Here is a 17,495-nt window from a genome sequence, read left to right on the forward strand (position 1 = left end):
ATAAAATAAAAAATATAAATAAAAACCTCCTCTCGTAATCCTTTTAAATCTATATAATTTTTTTTTCTAACTTAATAAAATAAAACTTTATAAATTAATTCTAATAAAAAGCCAAACTTTTATCTATAAGGTATGTAAAAAAATTGAGCAAATGGAAGAGGGTAGATGGCCTAAGGTTGTCTTTAATGATAGAATGTGCAAGAGCAAAAAAGCTTGGATGCAATAAAATAACAAATGGTTTAGTAAATGGGGTATTTGCTTGAAGGCGTGTCCCATAAACAACAAAGAGATAAAAGCTTTTGTTATGGGAAAGTTCCACAAGTGTACTTGGGATAAGGAGCATGGAAGAAAGAAAAATTACTATATTAAAGTGTTTAATCCCACTCATAGTCATCAACCAAAAGCATACACAGAGGCCAATATCTCTTGGAGAGCCAAAATTCTTATTGCTCAGTTAATAACTAATTCTCATTAACTCCGTTGTGAAACAAGGCGCTAGAAAAAGCCAAAGGAAGTGTGGGAGGAAAGAGTATGCATTTTTTGTTCTCCCGGAAAAATGGAAACATAAAAACATTTCATTTTAGAATGCGAGGCCTTAAAAGACAACAGGGAAAGTTATGCAAATACGCTGGCAACTAGCTCTTGGGATAATCTATTTAGCGAGGGGTTTGTCAAAAAACTGTGAGCATTTATTTTGAAGCTTCACGGGAAAAGAGCCGAATACATCAAGCAGATGAAGAAGCAATCTGTCCCATAAACTATCTTAATCTCGTAGATATTAAAATAATTTCTTTCTTTCTTTCCATCATATCCACATATGCATTTCAGTGCTTTTATATTCACTTTCAATTCCCCAAACAAAAAAAATTCACACTAGAACTTTCTATATATGATGTGTGAAAAAATACATCATTTTCTTAATGTGAGGATCGCTCAATAACCACGACCACATCTATACGATTGCACATTTTCTTAATGTGAGGATTGCTCAATAACCACGACCACATCTATTACGAACCACAACTATCTCCGCGGAAACGAAACGAGAATTCAATACCAGTACATCAACCTGTTTGCTACTGAACTAACTTTTTAAACACCGCTACAATCCTATCGTAGTGACGTTCTCAAGCTTTTGAACACAGTCACCGGCTCTCGTATTCAATTATCCTCTATGCCTCCTGTAAATTAATTCCATGGTGGAGTAGACTATGGCTATAATCTCTTGTACGCCTTCATTGCTTCTATCACACCAAAGCTTACAGCTTTTCCATAACTCTTCCTCTCTCATTATATCTGCACTTCCCCAATTCACTCTATTCACACTTTCATTACATGGATGCTCTCGGAGTATATCCGCTCGCAAGGAGCCAAGTTTGAACGGGCACCCATTTCGTGTATCTTGTTGGAAGGGAAACCTCAGGGCCTATTCTAGCCCAAAGCCCATTGATTCAGAAAAGGCTGGCAGTGATGAAATTCAAGTAGGCAGTGATGAGTTCAAGCAGGCAGATGACCATGGGGATAGGGATCCCAATGCCAGGAACGAGGAATCATCTGAGGATACATTTGCTGATGTGGGGAAGGTGGCACTGGCCATAGGAGAAATTTTGCCTCCAGAAGGTTTTGTGGTGTTTGTGGCATGCATTGTGGGTGTTCTCACAGGAATTAGCGTTGTCCTCTTCAATCTCACGGTAGGTCTGCCATTATTTATTGGACTTAGATTTGGGCATGATGAAAATGAGTTTGAAACCGGGAAATGAAGCCTCATTTTTTCGAATTTCTCTCTTTCTATAAATACGCTTTTCATTGTATTATATATATAAATTCTTCGATGAAATCTCTCATTAGTTTCTCATGAAATTCATGTTTCAATTTTGATTACAAGAAAAGAGGTCCTGATTTGATTACACGAGAAGAGGTTCTATAAACCAGGCTGGTCCTAAAAGGCTAAAATATAAGCATAAACATATACCTTTGTAATTAATTCTCCTGGTCCGTACTGGTCTTAAGCAAAAGGTGTTCTTAATGGAGGCTGCAAACGATACAGTTTACGGAAGACCAGGAATATGATATATGCAACTGATGTGGAACAATTTTGGGATATAAAATTTTAGTGACATCCCTTTAATACGTTGGCACTAATCCTAGATTCCAATTTACTGATGTTAGGCCATACATATGTGTGCGAGTGGAGGAAAGGCTGCTTATATAATAGAAGTAAACATTCAAGATACAACAGTAAAGTACATGCAGAACTCAAATCCACCTAAAGGACAGTAAGAAGATTTTGAAGTTTGATTGAGTCCCATGCTCTCACAACCTCTGGCATTTCTCCCAGTTAGATAGATAAGATAATTTTATTAATGTCCAACTATTGACGACAAATAGGTCAAAGGGACTGCTAAGTACAACAGTACAGAGTGGGAGTGCAAAGGCTGCTCCTATAAAAACACGTAAAAGCATCATAAAATCAGATCTACAATATGCTATGATAGGTATGTTCTCTAGTCTAAGACCATGTGACAGGACGGCAAAACTAGTTATGTAGGAACAATGCAAGTTCTGCCGAGAACTGAACAACAACAGCAAAACCTGTGATATGGGAGGGGGGATGTTGTCCCGCCTAAATGGGGCTGATCAACAACCCTCAATGTTCTCGCTCCTAACATGTGAGGGCGAAGAGAAAAAGCTGATGATAGATGATTCATCGGTGGAGATAGAAGAGTTCAAAATTCTTGTCTGATACATGTCTTGCTGTTTGGAAGGGGCACCATATGTTGAGATCTGGAGGAAGTCCCCTGCCTGCTGGAGCTGCATGAATTGCCTTGCGATCTAAGGTGACACCCTCTTAAGGGCATCGTTGGTTGAGCCTGGATAGCCTCTTGAGATCTCACAGACCTAACGGCTGAAGAAGTGCTGCTATCTATCTGCTCTTGGTGCTTTTGTCTGACGGGAGCATCAGAAAGAAAGAAATAGGCTTGAAGGTTTCTGGTCTGCGCAGGGAAGGCCGACGAGTGTGAAATCTAAGGTGAAGGGTCTCCCTCATGTAAAGAGCAGGGATCTTTGATCCGCGAAGAAGGATCTCACCTTCTTGTTGGTGTTAATATGTGGTTCGATAAAGCATTGCAGAAGCAATGGGATGAGTTATATGGGTAGTTCATGTAGATCGTGATGTGACAATACCTGTTGACACCATCGACTAGCTGTACTCCTTGGTGGTTTAATCCCTTTTAGAGTGCAAGTGAACCATGATATATCACTGCTCAAGAGTGACATTGATGTAGAAGCATCGCGGAACTGATTGTAGCAACTTGATGCATTTTCATGTGAACCACTTCTTCTTTGATGAGGATAAACTTTTGTTATCCACTTGTAGTTCACCCCTAAAACTTTGTGCGAGTGGGAACCATGCAGTCAACAATAATATGGGGCATGTGGGGAACTTGTTTCCTGTTGGTTTTACTTCAATGAGCTACTTCTATAATATCTCCATTTCGCCAATGTTTTGAAAGACCAATTTATGCAATGGCACTAACTCCATCAGAAACAAGGTCATTCCATGGAAGACTATACACTGAAACTCCACACCATGCCCACTTGAATGGACATTTGAGAGCCAGAGAAAATGAAGATCCTTAAGTACAAATCAAGTCTACACACATAAATTTATACAAAACTTAATTTTCTAACTATCAATAGTCTTGATGACACCTACCGGTTAGTAGCAAATCTTGAGGGAAAATATTAGTCCAAGAACACTTGATCATTGCCACAATACTTGTCAAATTCGTCCTGAAAATCCATGACTAATAGACACAAATGATGAATTAGACAAAAATGCAACAAGCAAAAAAAATGGTGCTAGTAGCCCAAGTCATTCAATCATGACACACATGCATGTTTTGTGCTTAGAGCAATCCTCACACTAAGTACACATAACAAGTCATCTGATTCAACCTCGGTTGAGCTAGAATCCCACATGCTTTTTAACAATAACATACAAGACAGTGATGCACTAATTGAGGTATCCAAAGTAAAAGAATGACTTTTCTATATGCAATGTTGGTTGAATGGATAAGCCTACATGTATTGTTAATGGAAGGCTCAACCTCATCACTATAAGCCATCTACTACCATACTCACTGGGTTGGTTGTCAATGAAAAGATCTTTGAGTTACTAGATATAATACATTATAGTATGGCATAAAACTAATGAAGGATTAAGTTATAACTATGAGGTAGTGCTTGACGTATGTGGAATTTGGTTCCATTGACCTTGTTGCATCTAAATCTAGCAGGCCTTGTGAGGGGCCTCATAAGACAAGGACTAGACCAAGGGACAACACTGTGAGGTGGCGGTGCATTGTCACAACAACCAACACCCCTTGCTCTTTAGTGGACTTTCACCACAAGGGAGGCTTCCCTATGTAGGTCATCTAATAAATATTCAATGTCTAAGGCCTAGAGGTGACAAGGATAGGCTCAGGAATGGCGCTTAACTTAAGGACAAGGCTTAATCAACAAAGCGAAGGCAAAGCATGTGAAAATTTCTGAATCGAACAAGTCAGAAATGCTACTGCAGTAAACTGATTTACATTACCTACTTGTATTCTTCATTTAACAAGTTATTTTCGGAAATATTCAAAAAATATAAATGTAAATACACTGCAGCCTACACCTCTATACAGATCAAGTACTGAAAAATAAATGAGACAACCATGCAAATGACACACTTATTTTTGGACTAAACGTCCCCGGAAAAACCCAATGTGGGAAAACCGGTGCAGTAGCTCTAAGGGTTTTTTATTATTAAGCAGAAGTTATGAATACAAATGTTGGTTGCCCTCCCGACAAACTAGTGACAGAGAAATACAATGGCGGAGAACCTGAGTGAGTTTTACCTCACTTCACCCGACAAAATCCGGCTGATTTGGTTGGCCCCTGCTACAAATTCACTGCCCTTTCACAGTAACTTTGTGGGCTTGCGTGGAGCTCTCTGAGGCTCCACGTCAGCACTACTGCCCACTGCGTCAACTTTCCTGGCTGTTCCGGCAGTGCCCCGACTTTCTGTGTGGAAGGCAGTTCTTCCTCTGCGCTAACCCTCCTGCCTCTGCGTGGGCCCAGACTGGTCCAACGTCAGCTCTCCCAGCTACTGCGCTGCCTCCACAAGTTTCTCTCCACCTCTCTGTCTGTATTCCCGAACTATTACTGCCCCTCAGTTGCAAGATCTCCCCAATCAATTTCCCTCCTAAGAACTTCTCACCTCAGAAAAGTGATTTCCTGAATCTCTCTGTGTGTTCTCTCCAATTGACCCCAAGCCTCCATTTATAATTTTCCTGTTGAGAAATCAATGACCGAGATTAAGTCTCTAATCAATGGCTAAAATTAAATTAGACTTGATCCCCGTCTCTTAGAAGCTTCTCACCCATATTTTTATTAATACCCATTAATATTTTAATTTTCCTAAGTTTAGACTTAGGAACCCCATTAAAAATATTAATTATTTTAATAAAACACAATCCAGGTGGAATTTCTCCAAACGATTTCTGGGTCTTGGAGATCTCATGTGTTGTAGCCCGTCCACAAATTTCGGAGCTAGAGCACATCCGATGCTACCCAAAAATCAACACTCCCTCTTACCGAGGAATGTGCTTTAGCAATACTTCCCAGCAGAAGTATCACACTGATCCACGACATCAGTCCTCTTTGCTACTGATGCTCAGCCTGCTGCCCCTCATCCACTGCGCTGCTGCAATTTGTATTGCTGCCCATGACACTGCCACTGTCACTGCTGCATCTGTACTACAGCTCCCTCTCAATATGCTGCATCATGCTGCCCATAGCACTGCCACTGCTAACTGTTGCACTGCAACTGCTAACTGCTGCACTGCAACTCAGTTGCTGAGAAGTAAGCAACTGAAAAGTCACCCAAAAGCTGACATGCTGGTTAGTATGGATCAATGTTTTTAAAACCAGAACCGGTGACCGGACCGGTCCACCTAATGAACCGGTTTACCGACCGGAACCGGTCTAACCGGGACTGGTTTGGTCTAAACGAACCGGTTTTAAAAAAATACATTAAATAATTAATTTTAATGAAACAAAACTATTTTTAAGATGTAAAACCATGATTCCAAGCCAATAGAGACAAAATATGCAAAGTTTGCTCATTTATATACCATGTAAAGGTGAATATATCAAAATGGCACCGAGTACAATACATATCATCGAAAAAATAGCAAAATACATAAGAAATGAGGCTCTAAATGGCCTATAAAGTCCAAAAACAATGCTGCAAGCTATGAGGCCATTGACCTACTACAAGTCTACAGTGTACACATGATCAATCATCAAGTTCATCACCACTACTAGACACAGGATCATCATCAGGAGCTACATAGACATCATCTAGTTCAGAGTCTGAGGATGCCTCAGCCTGATCTGCAACCTCAGTATCAATGCCACCAATGACAATAGAAGTGGACCTAATGGAAGTACGAGTTTGTCGACCTGCATAAATTGGTTCTTTGCCTTTCCTTGATGCCGCTATTGATCCTAGTTCTGATGCCACCACATAATCTGCATCATCCCCCTCTAAAGCCATGTTGATATCAAAATCAACCTCAAACACAGGGTCTTCAGTCTCCTCCACCCATTCTGATGTTGGATCAATATCGTCCAACACAATGGCATCTAGATCAGGAGTTTTGCTCATCATTTGGAGCTTCGATTGCATTTATTGTTTAGCCCCAAACCATGAAATCCTGAAAACCATTAAGTCTGCTGAATTTTGAGTGAAATCTAAAATTCTAGTTTCTCCATATGAAATCCAATGAGGTCGAAACCACTCTCAAACATCCTGAGTCATTTCATGGTAATGTTAAAAATTTAAGTAAAAGGATGAAAATGAAATTAAAGGAAATGTCACTTTTACTTTAAGAATTTAACATTACCATTAATTGCTAACATTGTTAGGATTGAAACACCCTTAGTTTCCCCCCAAAACCCCTGAAACAAAGTGAAAAATATGATTTTTTAACTTTACGGTGGGCGTGCCAAAAACCGGCCGGTTTGATACAAACCGGCCGGTTCCATCCTAAACCGGCCGGTTTTCACCGGTTAGGGCTGAAAAAAGGTGAAATGCCCTATCAAACCGGGTTTTTTGGCCGGTTCGGACCGGCAGCCTTGCTAACCGGCCGGTTTGACCGGTAACCGGTTTTTGAAAACGGTTTCCAAAACACTGGTATGGATACCCCGTGATGCTAAAGCTACCTTTGCTGCTAATCTGTGCTGACCCTCTGATGCTACTGCGCTGCTGTTGTATCTGCTTTGTGCCTCCCACACTGCTGCAACACTCTACTGCGCTGCTTCAAACTTTGGCACTCTAGCTTTGCCACTGTCACTCCATCATCCCTTGCACCAATTGACTCCCGTCATTCTGCTACTATCATTAAGGGCTCTCGTAGTCCTATGTGATCCAAGAGTTTGGGCACCTCAAGGATCCTACCCCCAGGTCCTGTAGTCCTCTCGACTACAACTCAATATCGCCCCACCTCTTCTCTAGAGGTGCATGAGCACTCATGGTGCAATCATCATCATCGCCCTCTTTGTCAGCTTGCGCTGGAGCAGCCTTTGAGTCAGACTTCTCTTCCTTGCCCTTCTTCCGAGGGCACTGAGTGGCGAAATGACCCAGTTCTCCACATCTGAAGCATCTGACTTTGGATATATCTTTCTTTTTCCTCTTCTGTTGCCCTTGCTGTCCCGCTGATGCGAGAGTTGCATCCTCCTCTTCCTCCTTCTTGGCTCTGATCCCTTTGCCGCTGCTTCCCGCCTTGGTCAACTGTCTGATCTCTTCCTGTCGAAGAGTTGCCCACATCTCCTCCCAACTGGGGAGAGAAGCCCTACCCAAGATGCTCTGGACAAAGGTTTCCCAGTCTTCAGTGACTGCATTCAGGGCAGTCCTGACCATGAATTCAGGATCTGGTGTAGACCCTACGAAAGTTAGCTGGTCTCAAATCCCTTACAACCTAAGAAGGAAGGGATCGATTTCTTCTCCCTTCTGCATCTGATACTGTCTTAGCTGATTCTCAAGCAACATCTTCTGTTGAACGAAAGTTCCCTCGTACAAGGTGGTCAAGGCCTCCCACATTTCTCTTGTTGTGTCCTTCTTAGCAATATGTGGGATCACATGATCCTTGACCCCGTCCAAGATCATGCACTTAGCTTTTTCCTGAGCCTCCTCGTACTTCTTAAGAGGATCAACAACAACTGTCTTCAAGGCATAATCCTTGATGTGATTTTTGTCCAAAACTGCCAGGATCCTGGCCTTCCAGATGACAAAGTTGGATGCTCCATCCAACCTGTCCTGATCCCTCAATCCATTAACTGCCATCTCTGTTCAAATGAGTGTCAAATAGGTTCTCGCCTCCCTCTTTTGTTGCTGCCCTAACAAAACTCAGATCTGGTTTTCTTTGGCGCTAGAAATCCTCTAAGGAACAAGATCCCTCTGAAATTTGATTTCCTTCACGGAAATCCTTCTGCCAACAACTGTCGAACCACCCCTCTCTGATCTCTCTTTGCTACTGCTCAGCATTGGATCTAGATTTCTTAGCAAGAAATTTTTTGAGGAACTGATTCCCTCTACTTTGCTTTTGCCCCACTAGGTACTGTTTTGCACCATCAGAATCAACACCCCACCAGCAACTCCAGATGAAGTCTGCACTACGCCTGTAGCCTCGGCAACCGGAAAAACGAGACTCAACGGTCTCTGCGCTGGCCCAGTAATCACTGCACTGCCCTTTGCAGCAACAACGTCACCCAATCAGGTTGACGTAGGCTCTGCGTGAGCCTCACCTTGGTGACTGTGTCACCCCTCCTCTGCTCTCTCGGCCGGCAATTGCGCTGTCTCTCAGGACAACTGTCTTCAACATAGATTTTCCTTTGTCTTTTTGCCAATGTCTTTAGTTCTCCTTGATCTGCAATCGCTCTGATACCATGTGAAAATTTCTGAATCGAACAAGTTAGAAATCCTACTGTAGTAAATTGATTTACATTACCTACTTGCTATGAAACCGGATTCGTCCAAAACCCTGGACGAATCGCGAATCGGACGAATCGGACACGATTCTGTCCTGACACGTGTCATGATGGCAGGACTCGTCGTGTCCTCTTGTGGCACGTCGTGTCCAGGGGCGTGTTCTAAATTCGAAAGCGTGTCATGATTTTCCTGTCGAGTCTTGGTTTGCGGATTCGTTTTCGGATCTGCTGCTAGGTTAAAAGTTAAAACTTAAAAGGGGCGTGTTACTGTTACTTCCAGAAGTCTTAATTGCCATCAACTTATGAAACCATTTGATCTTATTTCCTCAGTTCATGAGTTGTGAACCATATGTATCTTTTGCGTTAAAATTCGATGAGGAATGAATCATCCGGAGCTTATATTTATAGTCATTTTGATTGAATATGAAGGGACACATCGAGTTAGATAAAACCGACTTGAGGGCAGACTTACAAACAAATCATGATCAGTGAGCACTTGAACGTGATCAAGATGTTCGACGTTTCTGTGAAACCCGCACTCGTTGTTGCACGTCTGATGGACGAATGATCGTGTGGGTATTTGGGACCACAAATGACATGGTGACCACTGAGGAGTGGGATCATCGTGGATGTATTGACGTGGATAGGTAGGGACATGGATGAGCGTCGACATGGGTGTGTGGGGACCGTTGGGTTAATTATATATATGCTCAATATATGTTAATGTCCAATATATATGGTAAATTTGAGAGTGAGGACTACACATTTTTAATTTATTGTCGATTTATGTTATATATTTTATATCATATAAATATAACATATAATATATTTATATTTGATATAAATATATGTATATATATGTCTACTAAATTAAAATTTGTGTAAGAAATATGATAATATCTAATTTTTAATATATATATATATATATATTTTTTAATAAAATAATATATAACGTGTCCTAACGTGTCCTGTTCCGGGGGGTCAGCGTGTCCCGAATCCGACACCACGAATCCCGAATCCTACGTGTCCCGAATCCCCGTGTCAGGTGACTTAGCCTACTTGTATTCTTCATTTAACAAGTTATTTTCAGAAATATTTAGAAAATATAAATGTAAATACATTGCAACCTACACCTCTATACAGATCAAGTACTGAAAAATAAATGAGACAACCATGCAAAGGACACACTTATTTTTGGACTAAATGTCCCCGGAAAAACCCAATGCGGGAAAACCGGTGCAACAACTCTGAGGGTTTTCTATTATTAAGCAGAAGTTCTGAATACAAATGCTGGTTGCCCTCCCGAAAAACCAGTGACAGAGAAATACAATGGCGGAGAACCTGAGTGAGTTTTACCTCACTTCACCCGACAGAATCCGGCTGATTCGGCAACAAATCTGGCTGGCCCTGGCTACAACTTCGCTGCCCTTTCGCAGTAACTGTGTGGGCCTGCTTGGAGCTCTCTGAGGCTCTGCGTCAGCACCATTGCCCACTGCGTCAGCTTTCCCGACTGTTCCAGTAGTTTCCGGCAGCTCCCCGACTTTCTACGTGGAAGGCAGTTCTTCCTCTGTGTTGGCCCTTCTAGCTCTGCGTGGGCCCAGACTTGCCCAACATTAGCTCTCCCGGATACTGCACTTCCTCCACAAGTTTCTTTCCGCCTCTCTCTCTGTATTCCCGAACTATCACTGCCCTTTAGCTGTAAGATCTCCCAATCAATTTCCCCCCTGAGAACTTCTCACCTCAGAAAATCGATTTCCTCAATCTCTTTGTGTGTTCTCTCCAACTGACCCCAAGCCTCCATTTATACTTTTCTTGTTGAGAAATCAACGACCAAGATTAAGTCTCTATTCAACAGCTAAGATTAAATTAGACTTGATCTTTGTCTCTTAGAAGCTTCTCACCCATATTTTCATTAATACCCATTAATATTTTAATTTTCCTAAGTTTAGACTTAGGAACCCCATTAAAAATATTAATTATTTTAATAAAACACAATCCAGGTGGATTTTCGCCAAACGATTTTTGGCTCTTGGAGATCTCATGTGTTCTAGCCCCTTCACAAAATTTCGGAACTAGAGCACATCCGATGCTACCCAAAAATCAAAAAAGCATGCCCTCCAAGAGACCTATTTAGGGCACTTATAACCTAGGGTTTATTGAATAGGAAGGGACAAAGGCTTACCAAGGTGCACAAGGCCAAGAAAAGGCTTTATAAGGTAGGTATGATCAATAATTGGAGCAACAAGCCTTCAATAAACCCCAAGTTTAAGCCTAGGGATAGGTTAGGGTTTACCATAAGGCAAAATTACCTAGGGCTTGTGACATCAACCCTTAAATGGAGGAATTTTATGTGGAAAAGGATGGATCTTGATGTGATGAGGCTTAATCCGTGTGAAGGACCCTCCCAAAGGCCAACACACTCCTAGTTGAATTCGACCCCAACCCTAGCCTAACGATGTGCCTTAAAGGGCCGAAAATGTGAGAAAAGATAGAAAAATAACTTTCAAAAGGTTTTTCTTTTGTGTGATCAACTATGCGGATGGCTAGTGCTTGATCCTTGGCAAATGGAGTCCAAAGGGAGACCTATTAATGGAAAAATCAAACTTTAGTATGGAGTAAGGGCAACAAAAACCCTATCTCTGTTTATGAGGGGATGAAATCATTGAAGAGAGCTTAACATGAAGATTCATTTAAGGGATTGTCACAAATTATTTCAGGGTAATGCATACAATTCTTTGCCAAGATTTCATAGAAAAATATTCATTAAAACTAGCATATAAAAACCCTAACAATAACCATTCCATGCAATAGCCATAAAATGATAATCAATATGTAGAATACTTACAAGAAATGTATGAACCAATCCTTTATTATCCCAAAATTATGCCTCCACAACAAGAGAAAGCCTCCAAAAGCAAAATCTCTACAATAGATCACATCTCCACAAGTATACAAGACACTTCCAGCTAGGCCAAAATCCTCTAGGGAGGCTCAGTTCTCCACAAGTGATGATGAAAATGAAAGTGAGGTGACCTCTATTTATATGTGGTCTACCTCAATGAATTTTAACTAATGAATGACCCTAAAACAAGTTTGACATGAACTAGACCTTGGGCTACAAGCCAACCCTCTAGCTTAATGATAAAACAAGCCATAAATTCCCACACGTGTGAGTTGTAGCCTCCAAAATGTTGATGTCATGCCCTTTAAGGATCCAAATGCCATGTCATGATGTGATGAGGCTTGAAAAGTGTCAGCGTGCCAAATCATCAAAAAATTGAGTAGTGTCCCTCAAATCCACCTCAAATCCTCCTATGTGGTCCCAAATCCAGCTGGGGTGTCTCCATGTCATCGCCATGGGTCTCCAACTATCAAAATAAGGTCTCCTCTCTCAAGTGTTAGGGCTTCTCCAAATGCAACAAGCCCTTCCTAGTCTCTAAAGGGAAGACCATCCTAATTTGGGTTTTGAATCAAGTCCTGCCCATTAGGTTTTGTCAAGGCCATCTTGGGGTCATGCTGGGTCCAGTGGTGCCATCATCAAGAATCTTCTATGCTAGTTTAAAGTATACCAACGTCCTGGGTCCTAAGGGTGCTCTGAGACATGTAACATCTGCTCAAATTGTCAGGAGGCCCAACTCTCTCAACGTTGCATCTGCTAAGCCTTCCATCTCTCTGAGAATGCCTAGGTACTTGTGGAGTGGGTGCCCTCAAGGCTTGTGTTGTTGTGGACCACCTGAAAAAACCAACATGAACTCAAGTGAAAGCAACCATCCATCAAAGACTAAGATTGTATGAGCATTTTGTTAGTTTTTGTTGACACCTAATCCGAAACGGATGGGTGAACTGGACAGTCATCAAGAAGATGAACTGATCCGTCATATGTATGTATATAAATAATAGTTAGCTAATGAATAATATATCAGTTCTTTCTTCCGCTCATGCTGGAGTTACCCTGGCCTGACATGGTATCAGAGCACAGGTCCCAGAAATAGTAGTAACTCCTGCTGTCCTGAGAGCTGCTCAGTCCTGAGCGCTACTCTGCTCTCTGAGCGCATTGCCTGAGCGTTTGCCTGACACACCTCTGCTCCTCTGCTCCCTGGCGCACCAGCGCTGCATACGCTCTCTGCTCTCTATCCTGACAAATCTGCTCTCTGGAATTTCACCCTGAATATGGAAGCACTGAATACGGAAGCCCCGAGCAGATGCTGGAGCTTTACGAGTTGCTTCTCGATGTAACGCAAGATGTGCACCTGTTGAGCTTCGGCTGCTATGGAAGACGCAGCAGGAGGTATTGAAACAATCCATTGTCCCTGCAATCGTTTCGACTGCTCTCTAGCTTAAGTATTTTACACAAATATTGTCTTTGAGGCTGACTTGTTACTGCGGTTTAACGAGAATCCCCAACCTCAAACCTGTTTCGCCTTGCCCACTGGTCATAGCTTTCCTTGTTTGTATCGTTCGGTACCGCCCAGTCTTCCCAAAGAGGAACACTTCCATCCTCATCCATATTGCAGCAGGACTTTATTCCTTTTATTCGCCGCACAGGTCTCTCAAAAGACGTGGAGAGATTGCTTCTGGCATCAATGCCCTTGCCATTTCTAGATCCTTTTTTTTTGTGAACGTTATTTTGCTCACTTCGTTCGCTTCAGCAGAAAAGTTCCCGGGCGAGGTTTTGCAGTGGTACTAAACTCCAGAGGCAGAGTTCTATCCGCGGCCCACTGGATTATATCATTGCATTTCGTAAAACAGCAACGCCGCGTTTTTGGGCATACGATGGCGACAGCATTATCAAGGCTCACGCTTAATGCTTAATGCTTATCACTTGATCTCATTCAAAGCGCAAGATGATGCATAGTCTGTGCATATATCGTTATATGCGAATAGACTGCTAATGGTTGTGGTTATGTTTGTAGGATGTGTAGGAATTTACAGGGTAAGTTCCTCAGAAAGAATACCAAAAGGACACCGCTCACAACCAGATCTCAAATCAATACACCAGTATTTTTGACGTGGTTAAAACCCTCAGAGTGCAAGGAGGGAAACAGTCCACGGCCTGTCCCAACGTGGGTACAGACAATTTATTAATCAAAGAATGAAAATTTACATAAGCTTCTCTCATGCACGGATTACACGAACAATGACCCTCCATGCGCTTTAAATAGAACTCATGGACCAATCGGGTGTCAAGCCACGGATCAAGTGTCGATAATACCGAGGTGAGAGTGAACCGTCGGATCACTACATATCGTGACTGTCGGATTGTAAGTTACAATATGTACAACGGTAAAGAAACACACTTTACCTAACTCTAAACTAGACCAAGTTGAACTTAACTATATCCTATGTGTCGGAATATCCTAACATCCCCCCTTAAGAACAACTTGGGATAGGATTGAAGGATTTACAAATATGACACAATAGGAGAAGGAAGGAGGCACTAGAGCCTATCCCCCCTTAGCGACAACTTCCTGAACTCCAAGCATATATCGAAGTTTAGTGAACTTCGCCTCTGTGAGAGCCTTTGTGAAGATGTCTGCAACCTGATCATCTGTTGGACAATATTGCACTTCAAGAACATGGTCATGAATGAGCTTTCTGATGAAGTGCATGTGTAGTTCGATGTGTTTGCTGCGCTGATGCTGAACTGGATCTTTGCATAGCTGAATGGCACTTTGATTATCACACCAAAGTGTGGTTGGATGCTGCTGCTCAAAGCCAAACTCTGATAGGATCTGACGAAGCCACAAGGCTTCCTTACTAGCTTCCACGGCACCACGATACTCTGCTTCTGCTGACGAAAGAGAAATGGCAGCCTGTTTCTTACAAGCCCATGTAATTGGTCCTGAACCAAGAGTGAAGACATAACCGGCAGTAGACTTCCGATCATCAGGGTCACCAACCCAATCAGAATCAGTGAAACCAACTAACAGAGGAGCTGCTTTGGCACTGTAATGAATCCCAAACTGTACTGTACCTCGAACATAACGAAGTATTCTTTTGGCTGCTTTCCAATGACTTTCACGGGGGTTTTGCATAAAACGAGCAACAAGGCCAACAGCAAAGGAAAGATCAGGACGAGTATGGGTTAAGTACAAGAGTTTTCCTACAAGTTGACGGTATAAGGTAGCATCAACTTCAGGAGAAGTACAAGAGACTGAAAGTTTGACTCCAGACTGAAAGGGAGAAGGGGCTGGCTTACAGTCTTCCATGTGAAAATGACGAAGAATATCACAAGCATACTTGGACTGGGAAAGGAAATACCTTCCTTGGATTGCAAGACTTGAAGACCGAGAAAATAGTGTAAGTGTCCTAAGTCTGTCATTTCAAATTTCTTTTTAAGGATAGACTTCACATGGTTTATAAGGTTGGGATCACTACCAGTAAGGATAAGATCATCAACATAAAGAACAAGGATGATAAGAGAGTCACCCACTTTCTTGGTGTAGACAGTATTGTCAGAATGACACCTAGAAAAGCCAGATTCTAAAAGAAAGCTATCCATTTTGGCATACCAAGCCCGAGGAGCTTGCTTGAGACCATAAAGGGATTTCTTAAGTCGACACACAAGGCTGGAGTCTGTTTGTATGAAGCCAATGGGTTGTTCCATATAGATTTCTTCCTGCAAGTCCCCATGCAAGAAGGCAGATTTAACATCCATCTGATGGACTTCCCATTTTAAAGAGGCAGCAAGGGAAAGAACAAGGCGGATAGAGTTCATTTTGGCAACAGGGGAGAAGGTTTCAGTGTAGTCAATGCCTTCAACCTGTGAAAAGCCCTTAGCAACTAGACGAGCTTTATGTTTATCAACTTTCCCATCTGGTCCATACTTGGTTCTGTAAACCCATTTGCATCTAACAAGTTTGCGTCCCTTTGGTAGAGGAACAAGATCCCATGTATCATTTGTCATCAATGAATGATATTCTTCATTCATAGCTGCTTCCCAATGTGGATGGCCTGAAGCTTCTGCAAAAGTGTCAGGATCATGATTTACTGGAGCTTGAGCCAGTAAAGAAGAGGCTCTTTCAAACTGAGAACGTGTACGTCGCTGATCTGTAGGATCACCGGCAAGATCACCTGCTGCATCCCGAGTAGCACGGACCCATCTTGGAAGTTGAGGATCCTGAGAAGGTGGGGGAGGATTATCATCCTCGCTTTCATCATCAGAAGAAGAAATGTTTTCAAAGATAGAAGAGATAGGAAGAGGTGGCACATCCGCCGGACTAGGCTCGCAGGCCGATTTATTTTCATCAAATTTTACATCTCTTCTAATGATAACATTTTTGGACTTAAATGGAATAAGTCTATAACCTTTTACATCTTCAGAATATCCAACAAAAGTACATTTCTCACTCTTAGGTTCTAAAGCTTTATGCTTTTCATCTGGAATATGGGCCCATGCTTCACTTCCAAACACACGAAAGTGACTTACATCTGGTTTAATGGAACTCCAAGCTTCTTCTGGAGTGATATTCTCTAGAACCTTAGTAGGAGTGCGATTGATTATATAATTTGCACAATTAATTGCTTCGGCCCAAAAACTAAGACTGAGTCCTTTAGATTGCAGCATACAATTAGCCATTTCCTTTAAGGTGCGATTTTTCCTTTCAGCTACACCATTTTGTTGTGGAGTGTATGGAACAGTATGTTGCATTTGAATTCCATTTTCGGTGCAAAAGTTGATGAATGCGTTTTTAACATATTCTCCACCATTATCAGTTCTTAGCTTAAGAATTTGATGTCCAGATTGTTTTTCAACAAATGCTTTGAAGGCCAAAAAAGTGCTAAATACTTCGCTCTTGAGTTTTAAGAAGTATACCCAAGTGCGTCTAGAGAAATCATCAATGAAAGTTAAGAAGTACTTGCAGCCAGAGAATGAAGCAACAGGAAGAGGACCACATAAATCACTGTGCACAAGCTGTAAAGGGGCTGAGGCGTGCCAAGAGGCACGTTTGTCAAAACTGTCCCGATGATGTTTTCCGAGTACACATCCGGAACAAACACCATCTTTGCAAGATACCATAGGAAGACCTGTCACCATATTTTCTTTACATAGATGCTGAAGGGAGCGATAGTTTAAGTGACCAAACCGCTCATGCCAAAGTTTGCTCACTTCATCATTATGAGCAACAAATACTGAGGGAAGATGGGATGACCCAAAGTTGTGAAACTTATACAACCTTTTGGAATCATCAGCAAGACCAGTAGCTAGAATCTGTTTAGGATCTTTTAGATCCTTGATTACAACATCATGAGGTGAAAATTCAACAATTTTACCTTCACCTGAATGAGTTATCTGATAGACAGATAGAAGGTTGCAGGATAAGTTTGGAACACATAATACATCATTGAACTGACCATTGTCTAGATGAACAGTTCCAGTCCCTACAACATTAAGAGATCTATCATCACCAACATATATATTTTTGGTGTTACAATCATTTAAAGAAGAAAACATGGCT

At 41.8% G+C, this 17,495-nt stretch overlaps 1 protein-coding gene across 3 annotated transcripts in view; it reads left to right on the forward strand.

Annotated features, from left to right (window-relative positions):
• Window positions 1-986: 986 nt before the first annotated feature.
• CLC-E (chloride channel E) overlaps window positions 987-17,495 on the forward strand; it is a 510,115-nt gene continuing 493,606 nt past the window's right edge. The window contains exon 1 of one of the 3 annotated variants that reach the window (XR_016262323.1): window positions 987-1,691. Coding sequence is in view for 2 of the 3 variants with exons in the window: in XM_089438419.1 (XP_089294545.1) it covers window positions 1,212-1,691 (480 nt within the window). In the remaining variant the exon portion in view is untranslated. The remainder of the gene's footprint in view (window positions 1,692-17,495) is intronic. The other 2 variants (XM_089438419.1, XM_089438418.1) reach the window with 2 other exon arrangements.

This window comes from Pinus tabuliformis, chromosome 9 (assembly GCF_031772625.1).
Source record: "Pinus tabuliformis cultivar Carrire ecotype Pingquan chromosome 9, CPIR1, whole genome shotgun sequence".
NCBI classification, from domain to species: Eukaryota; Viridiplantae; Streptophyta; class Pinopsida; order Pinales; family Pinaceae; genus Pinus; species Pinus tabuliformis.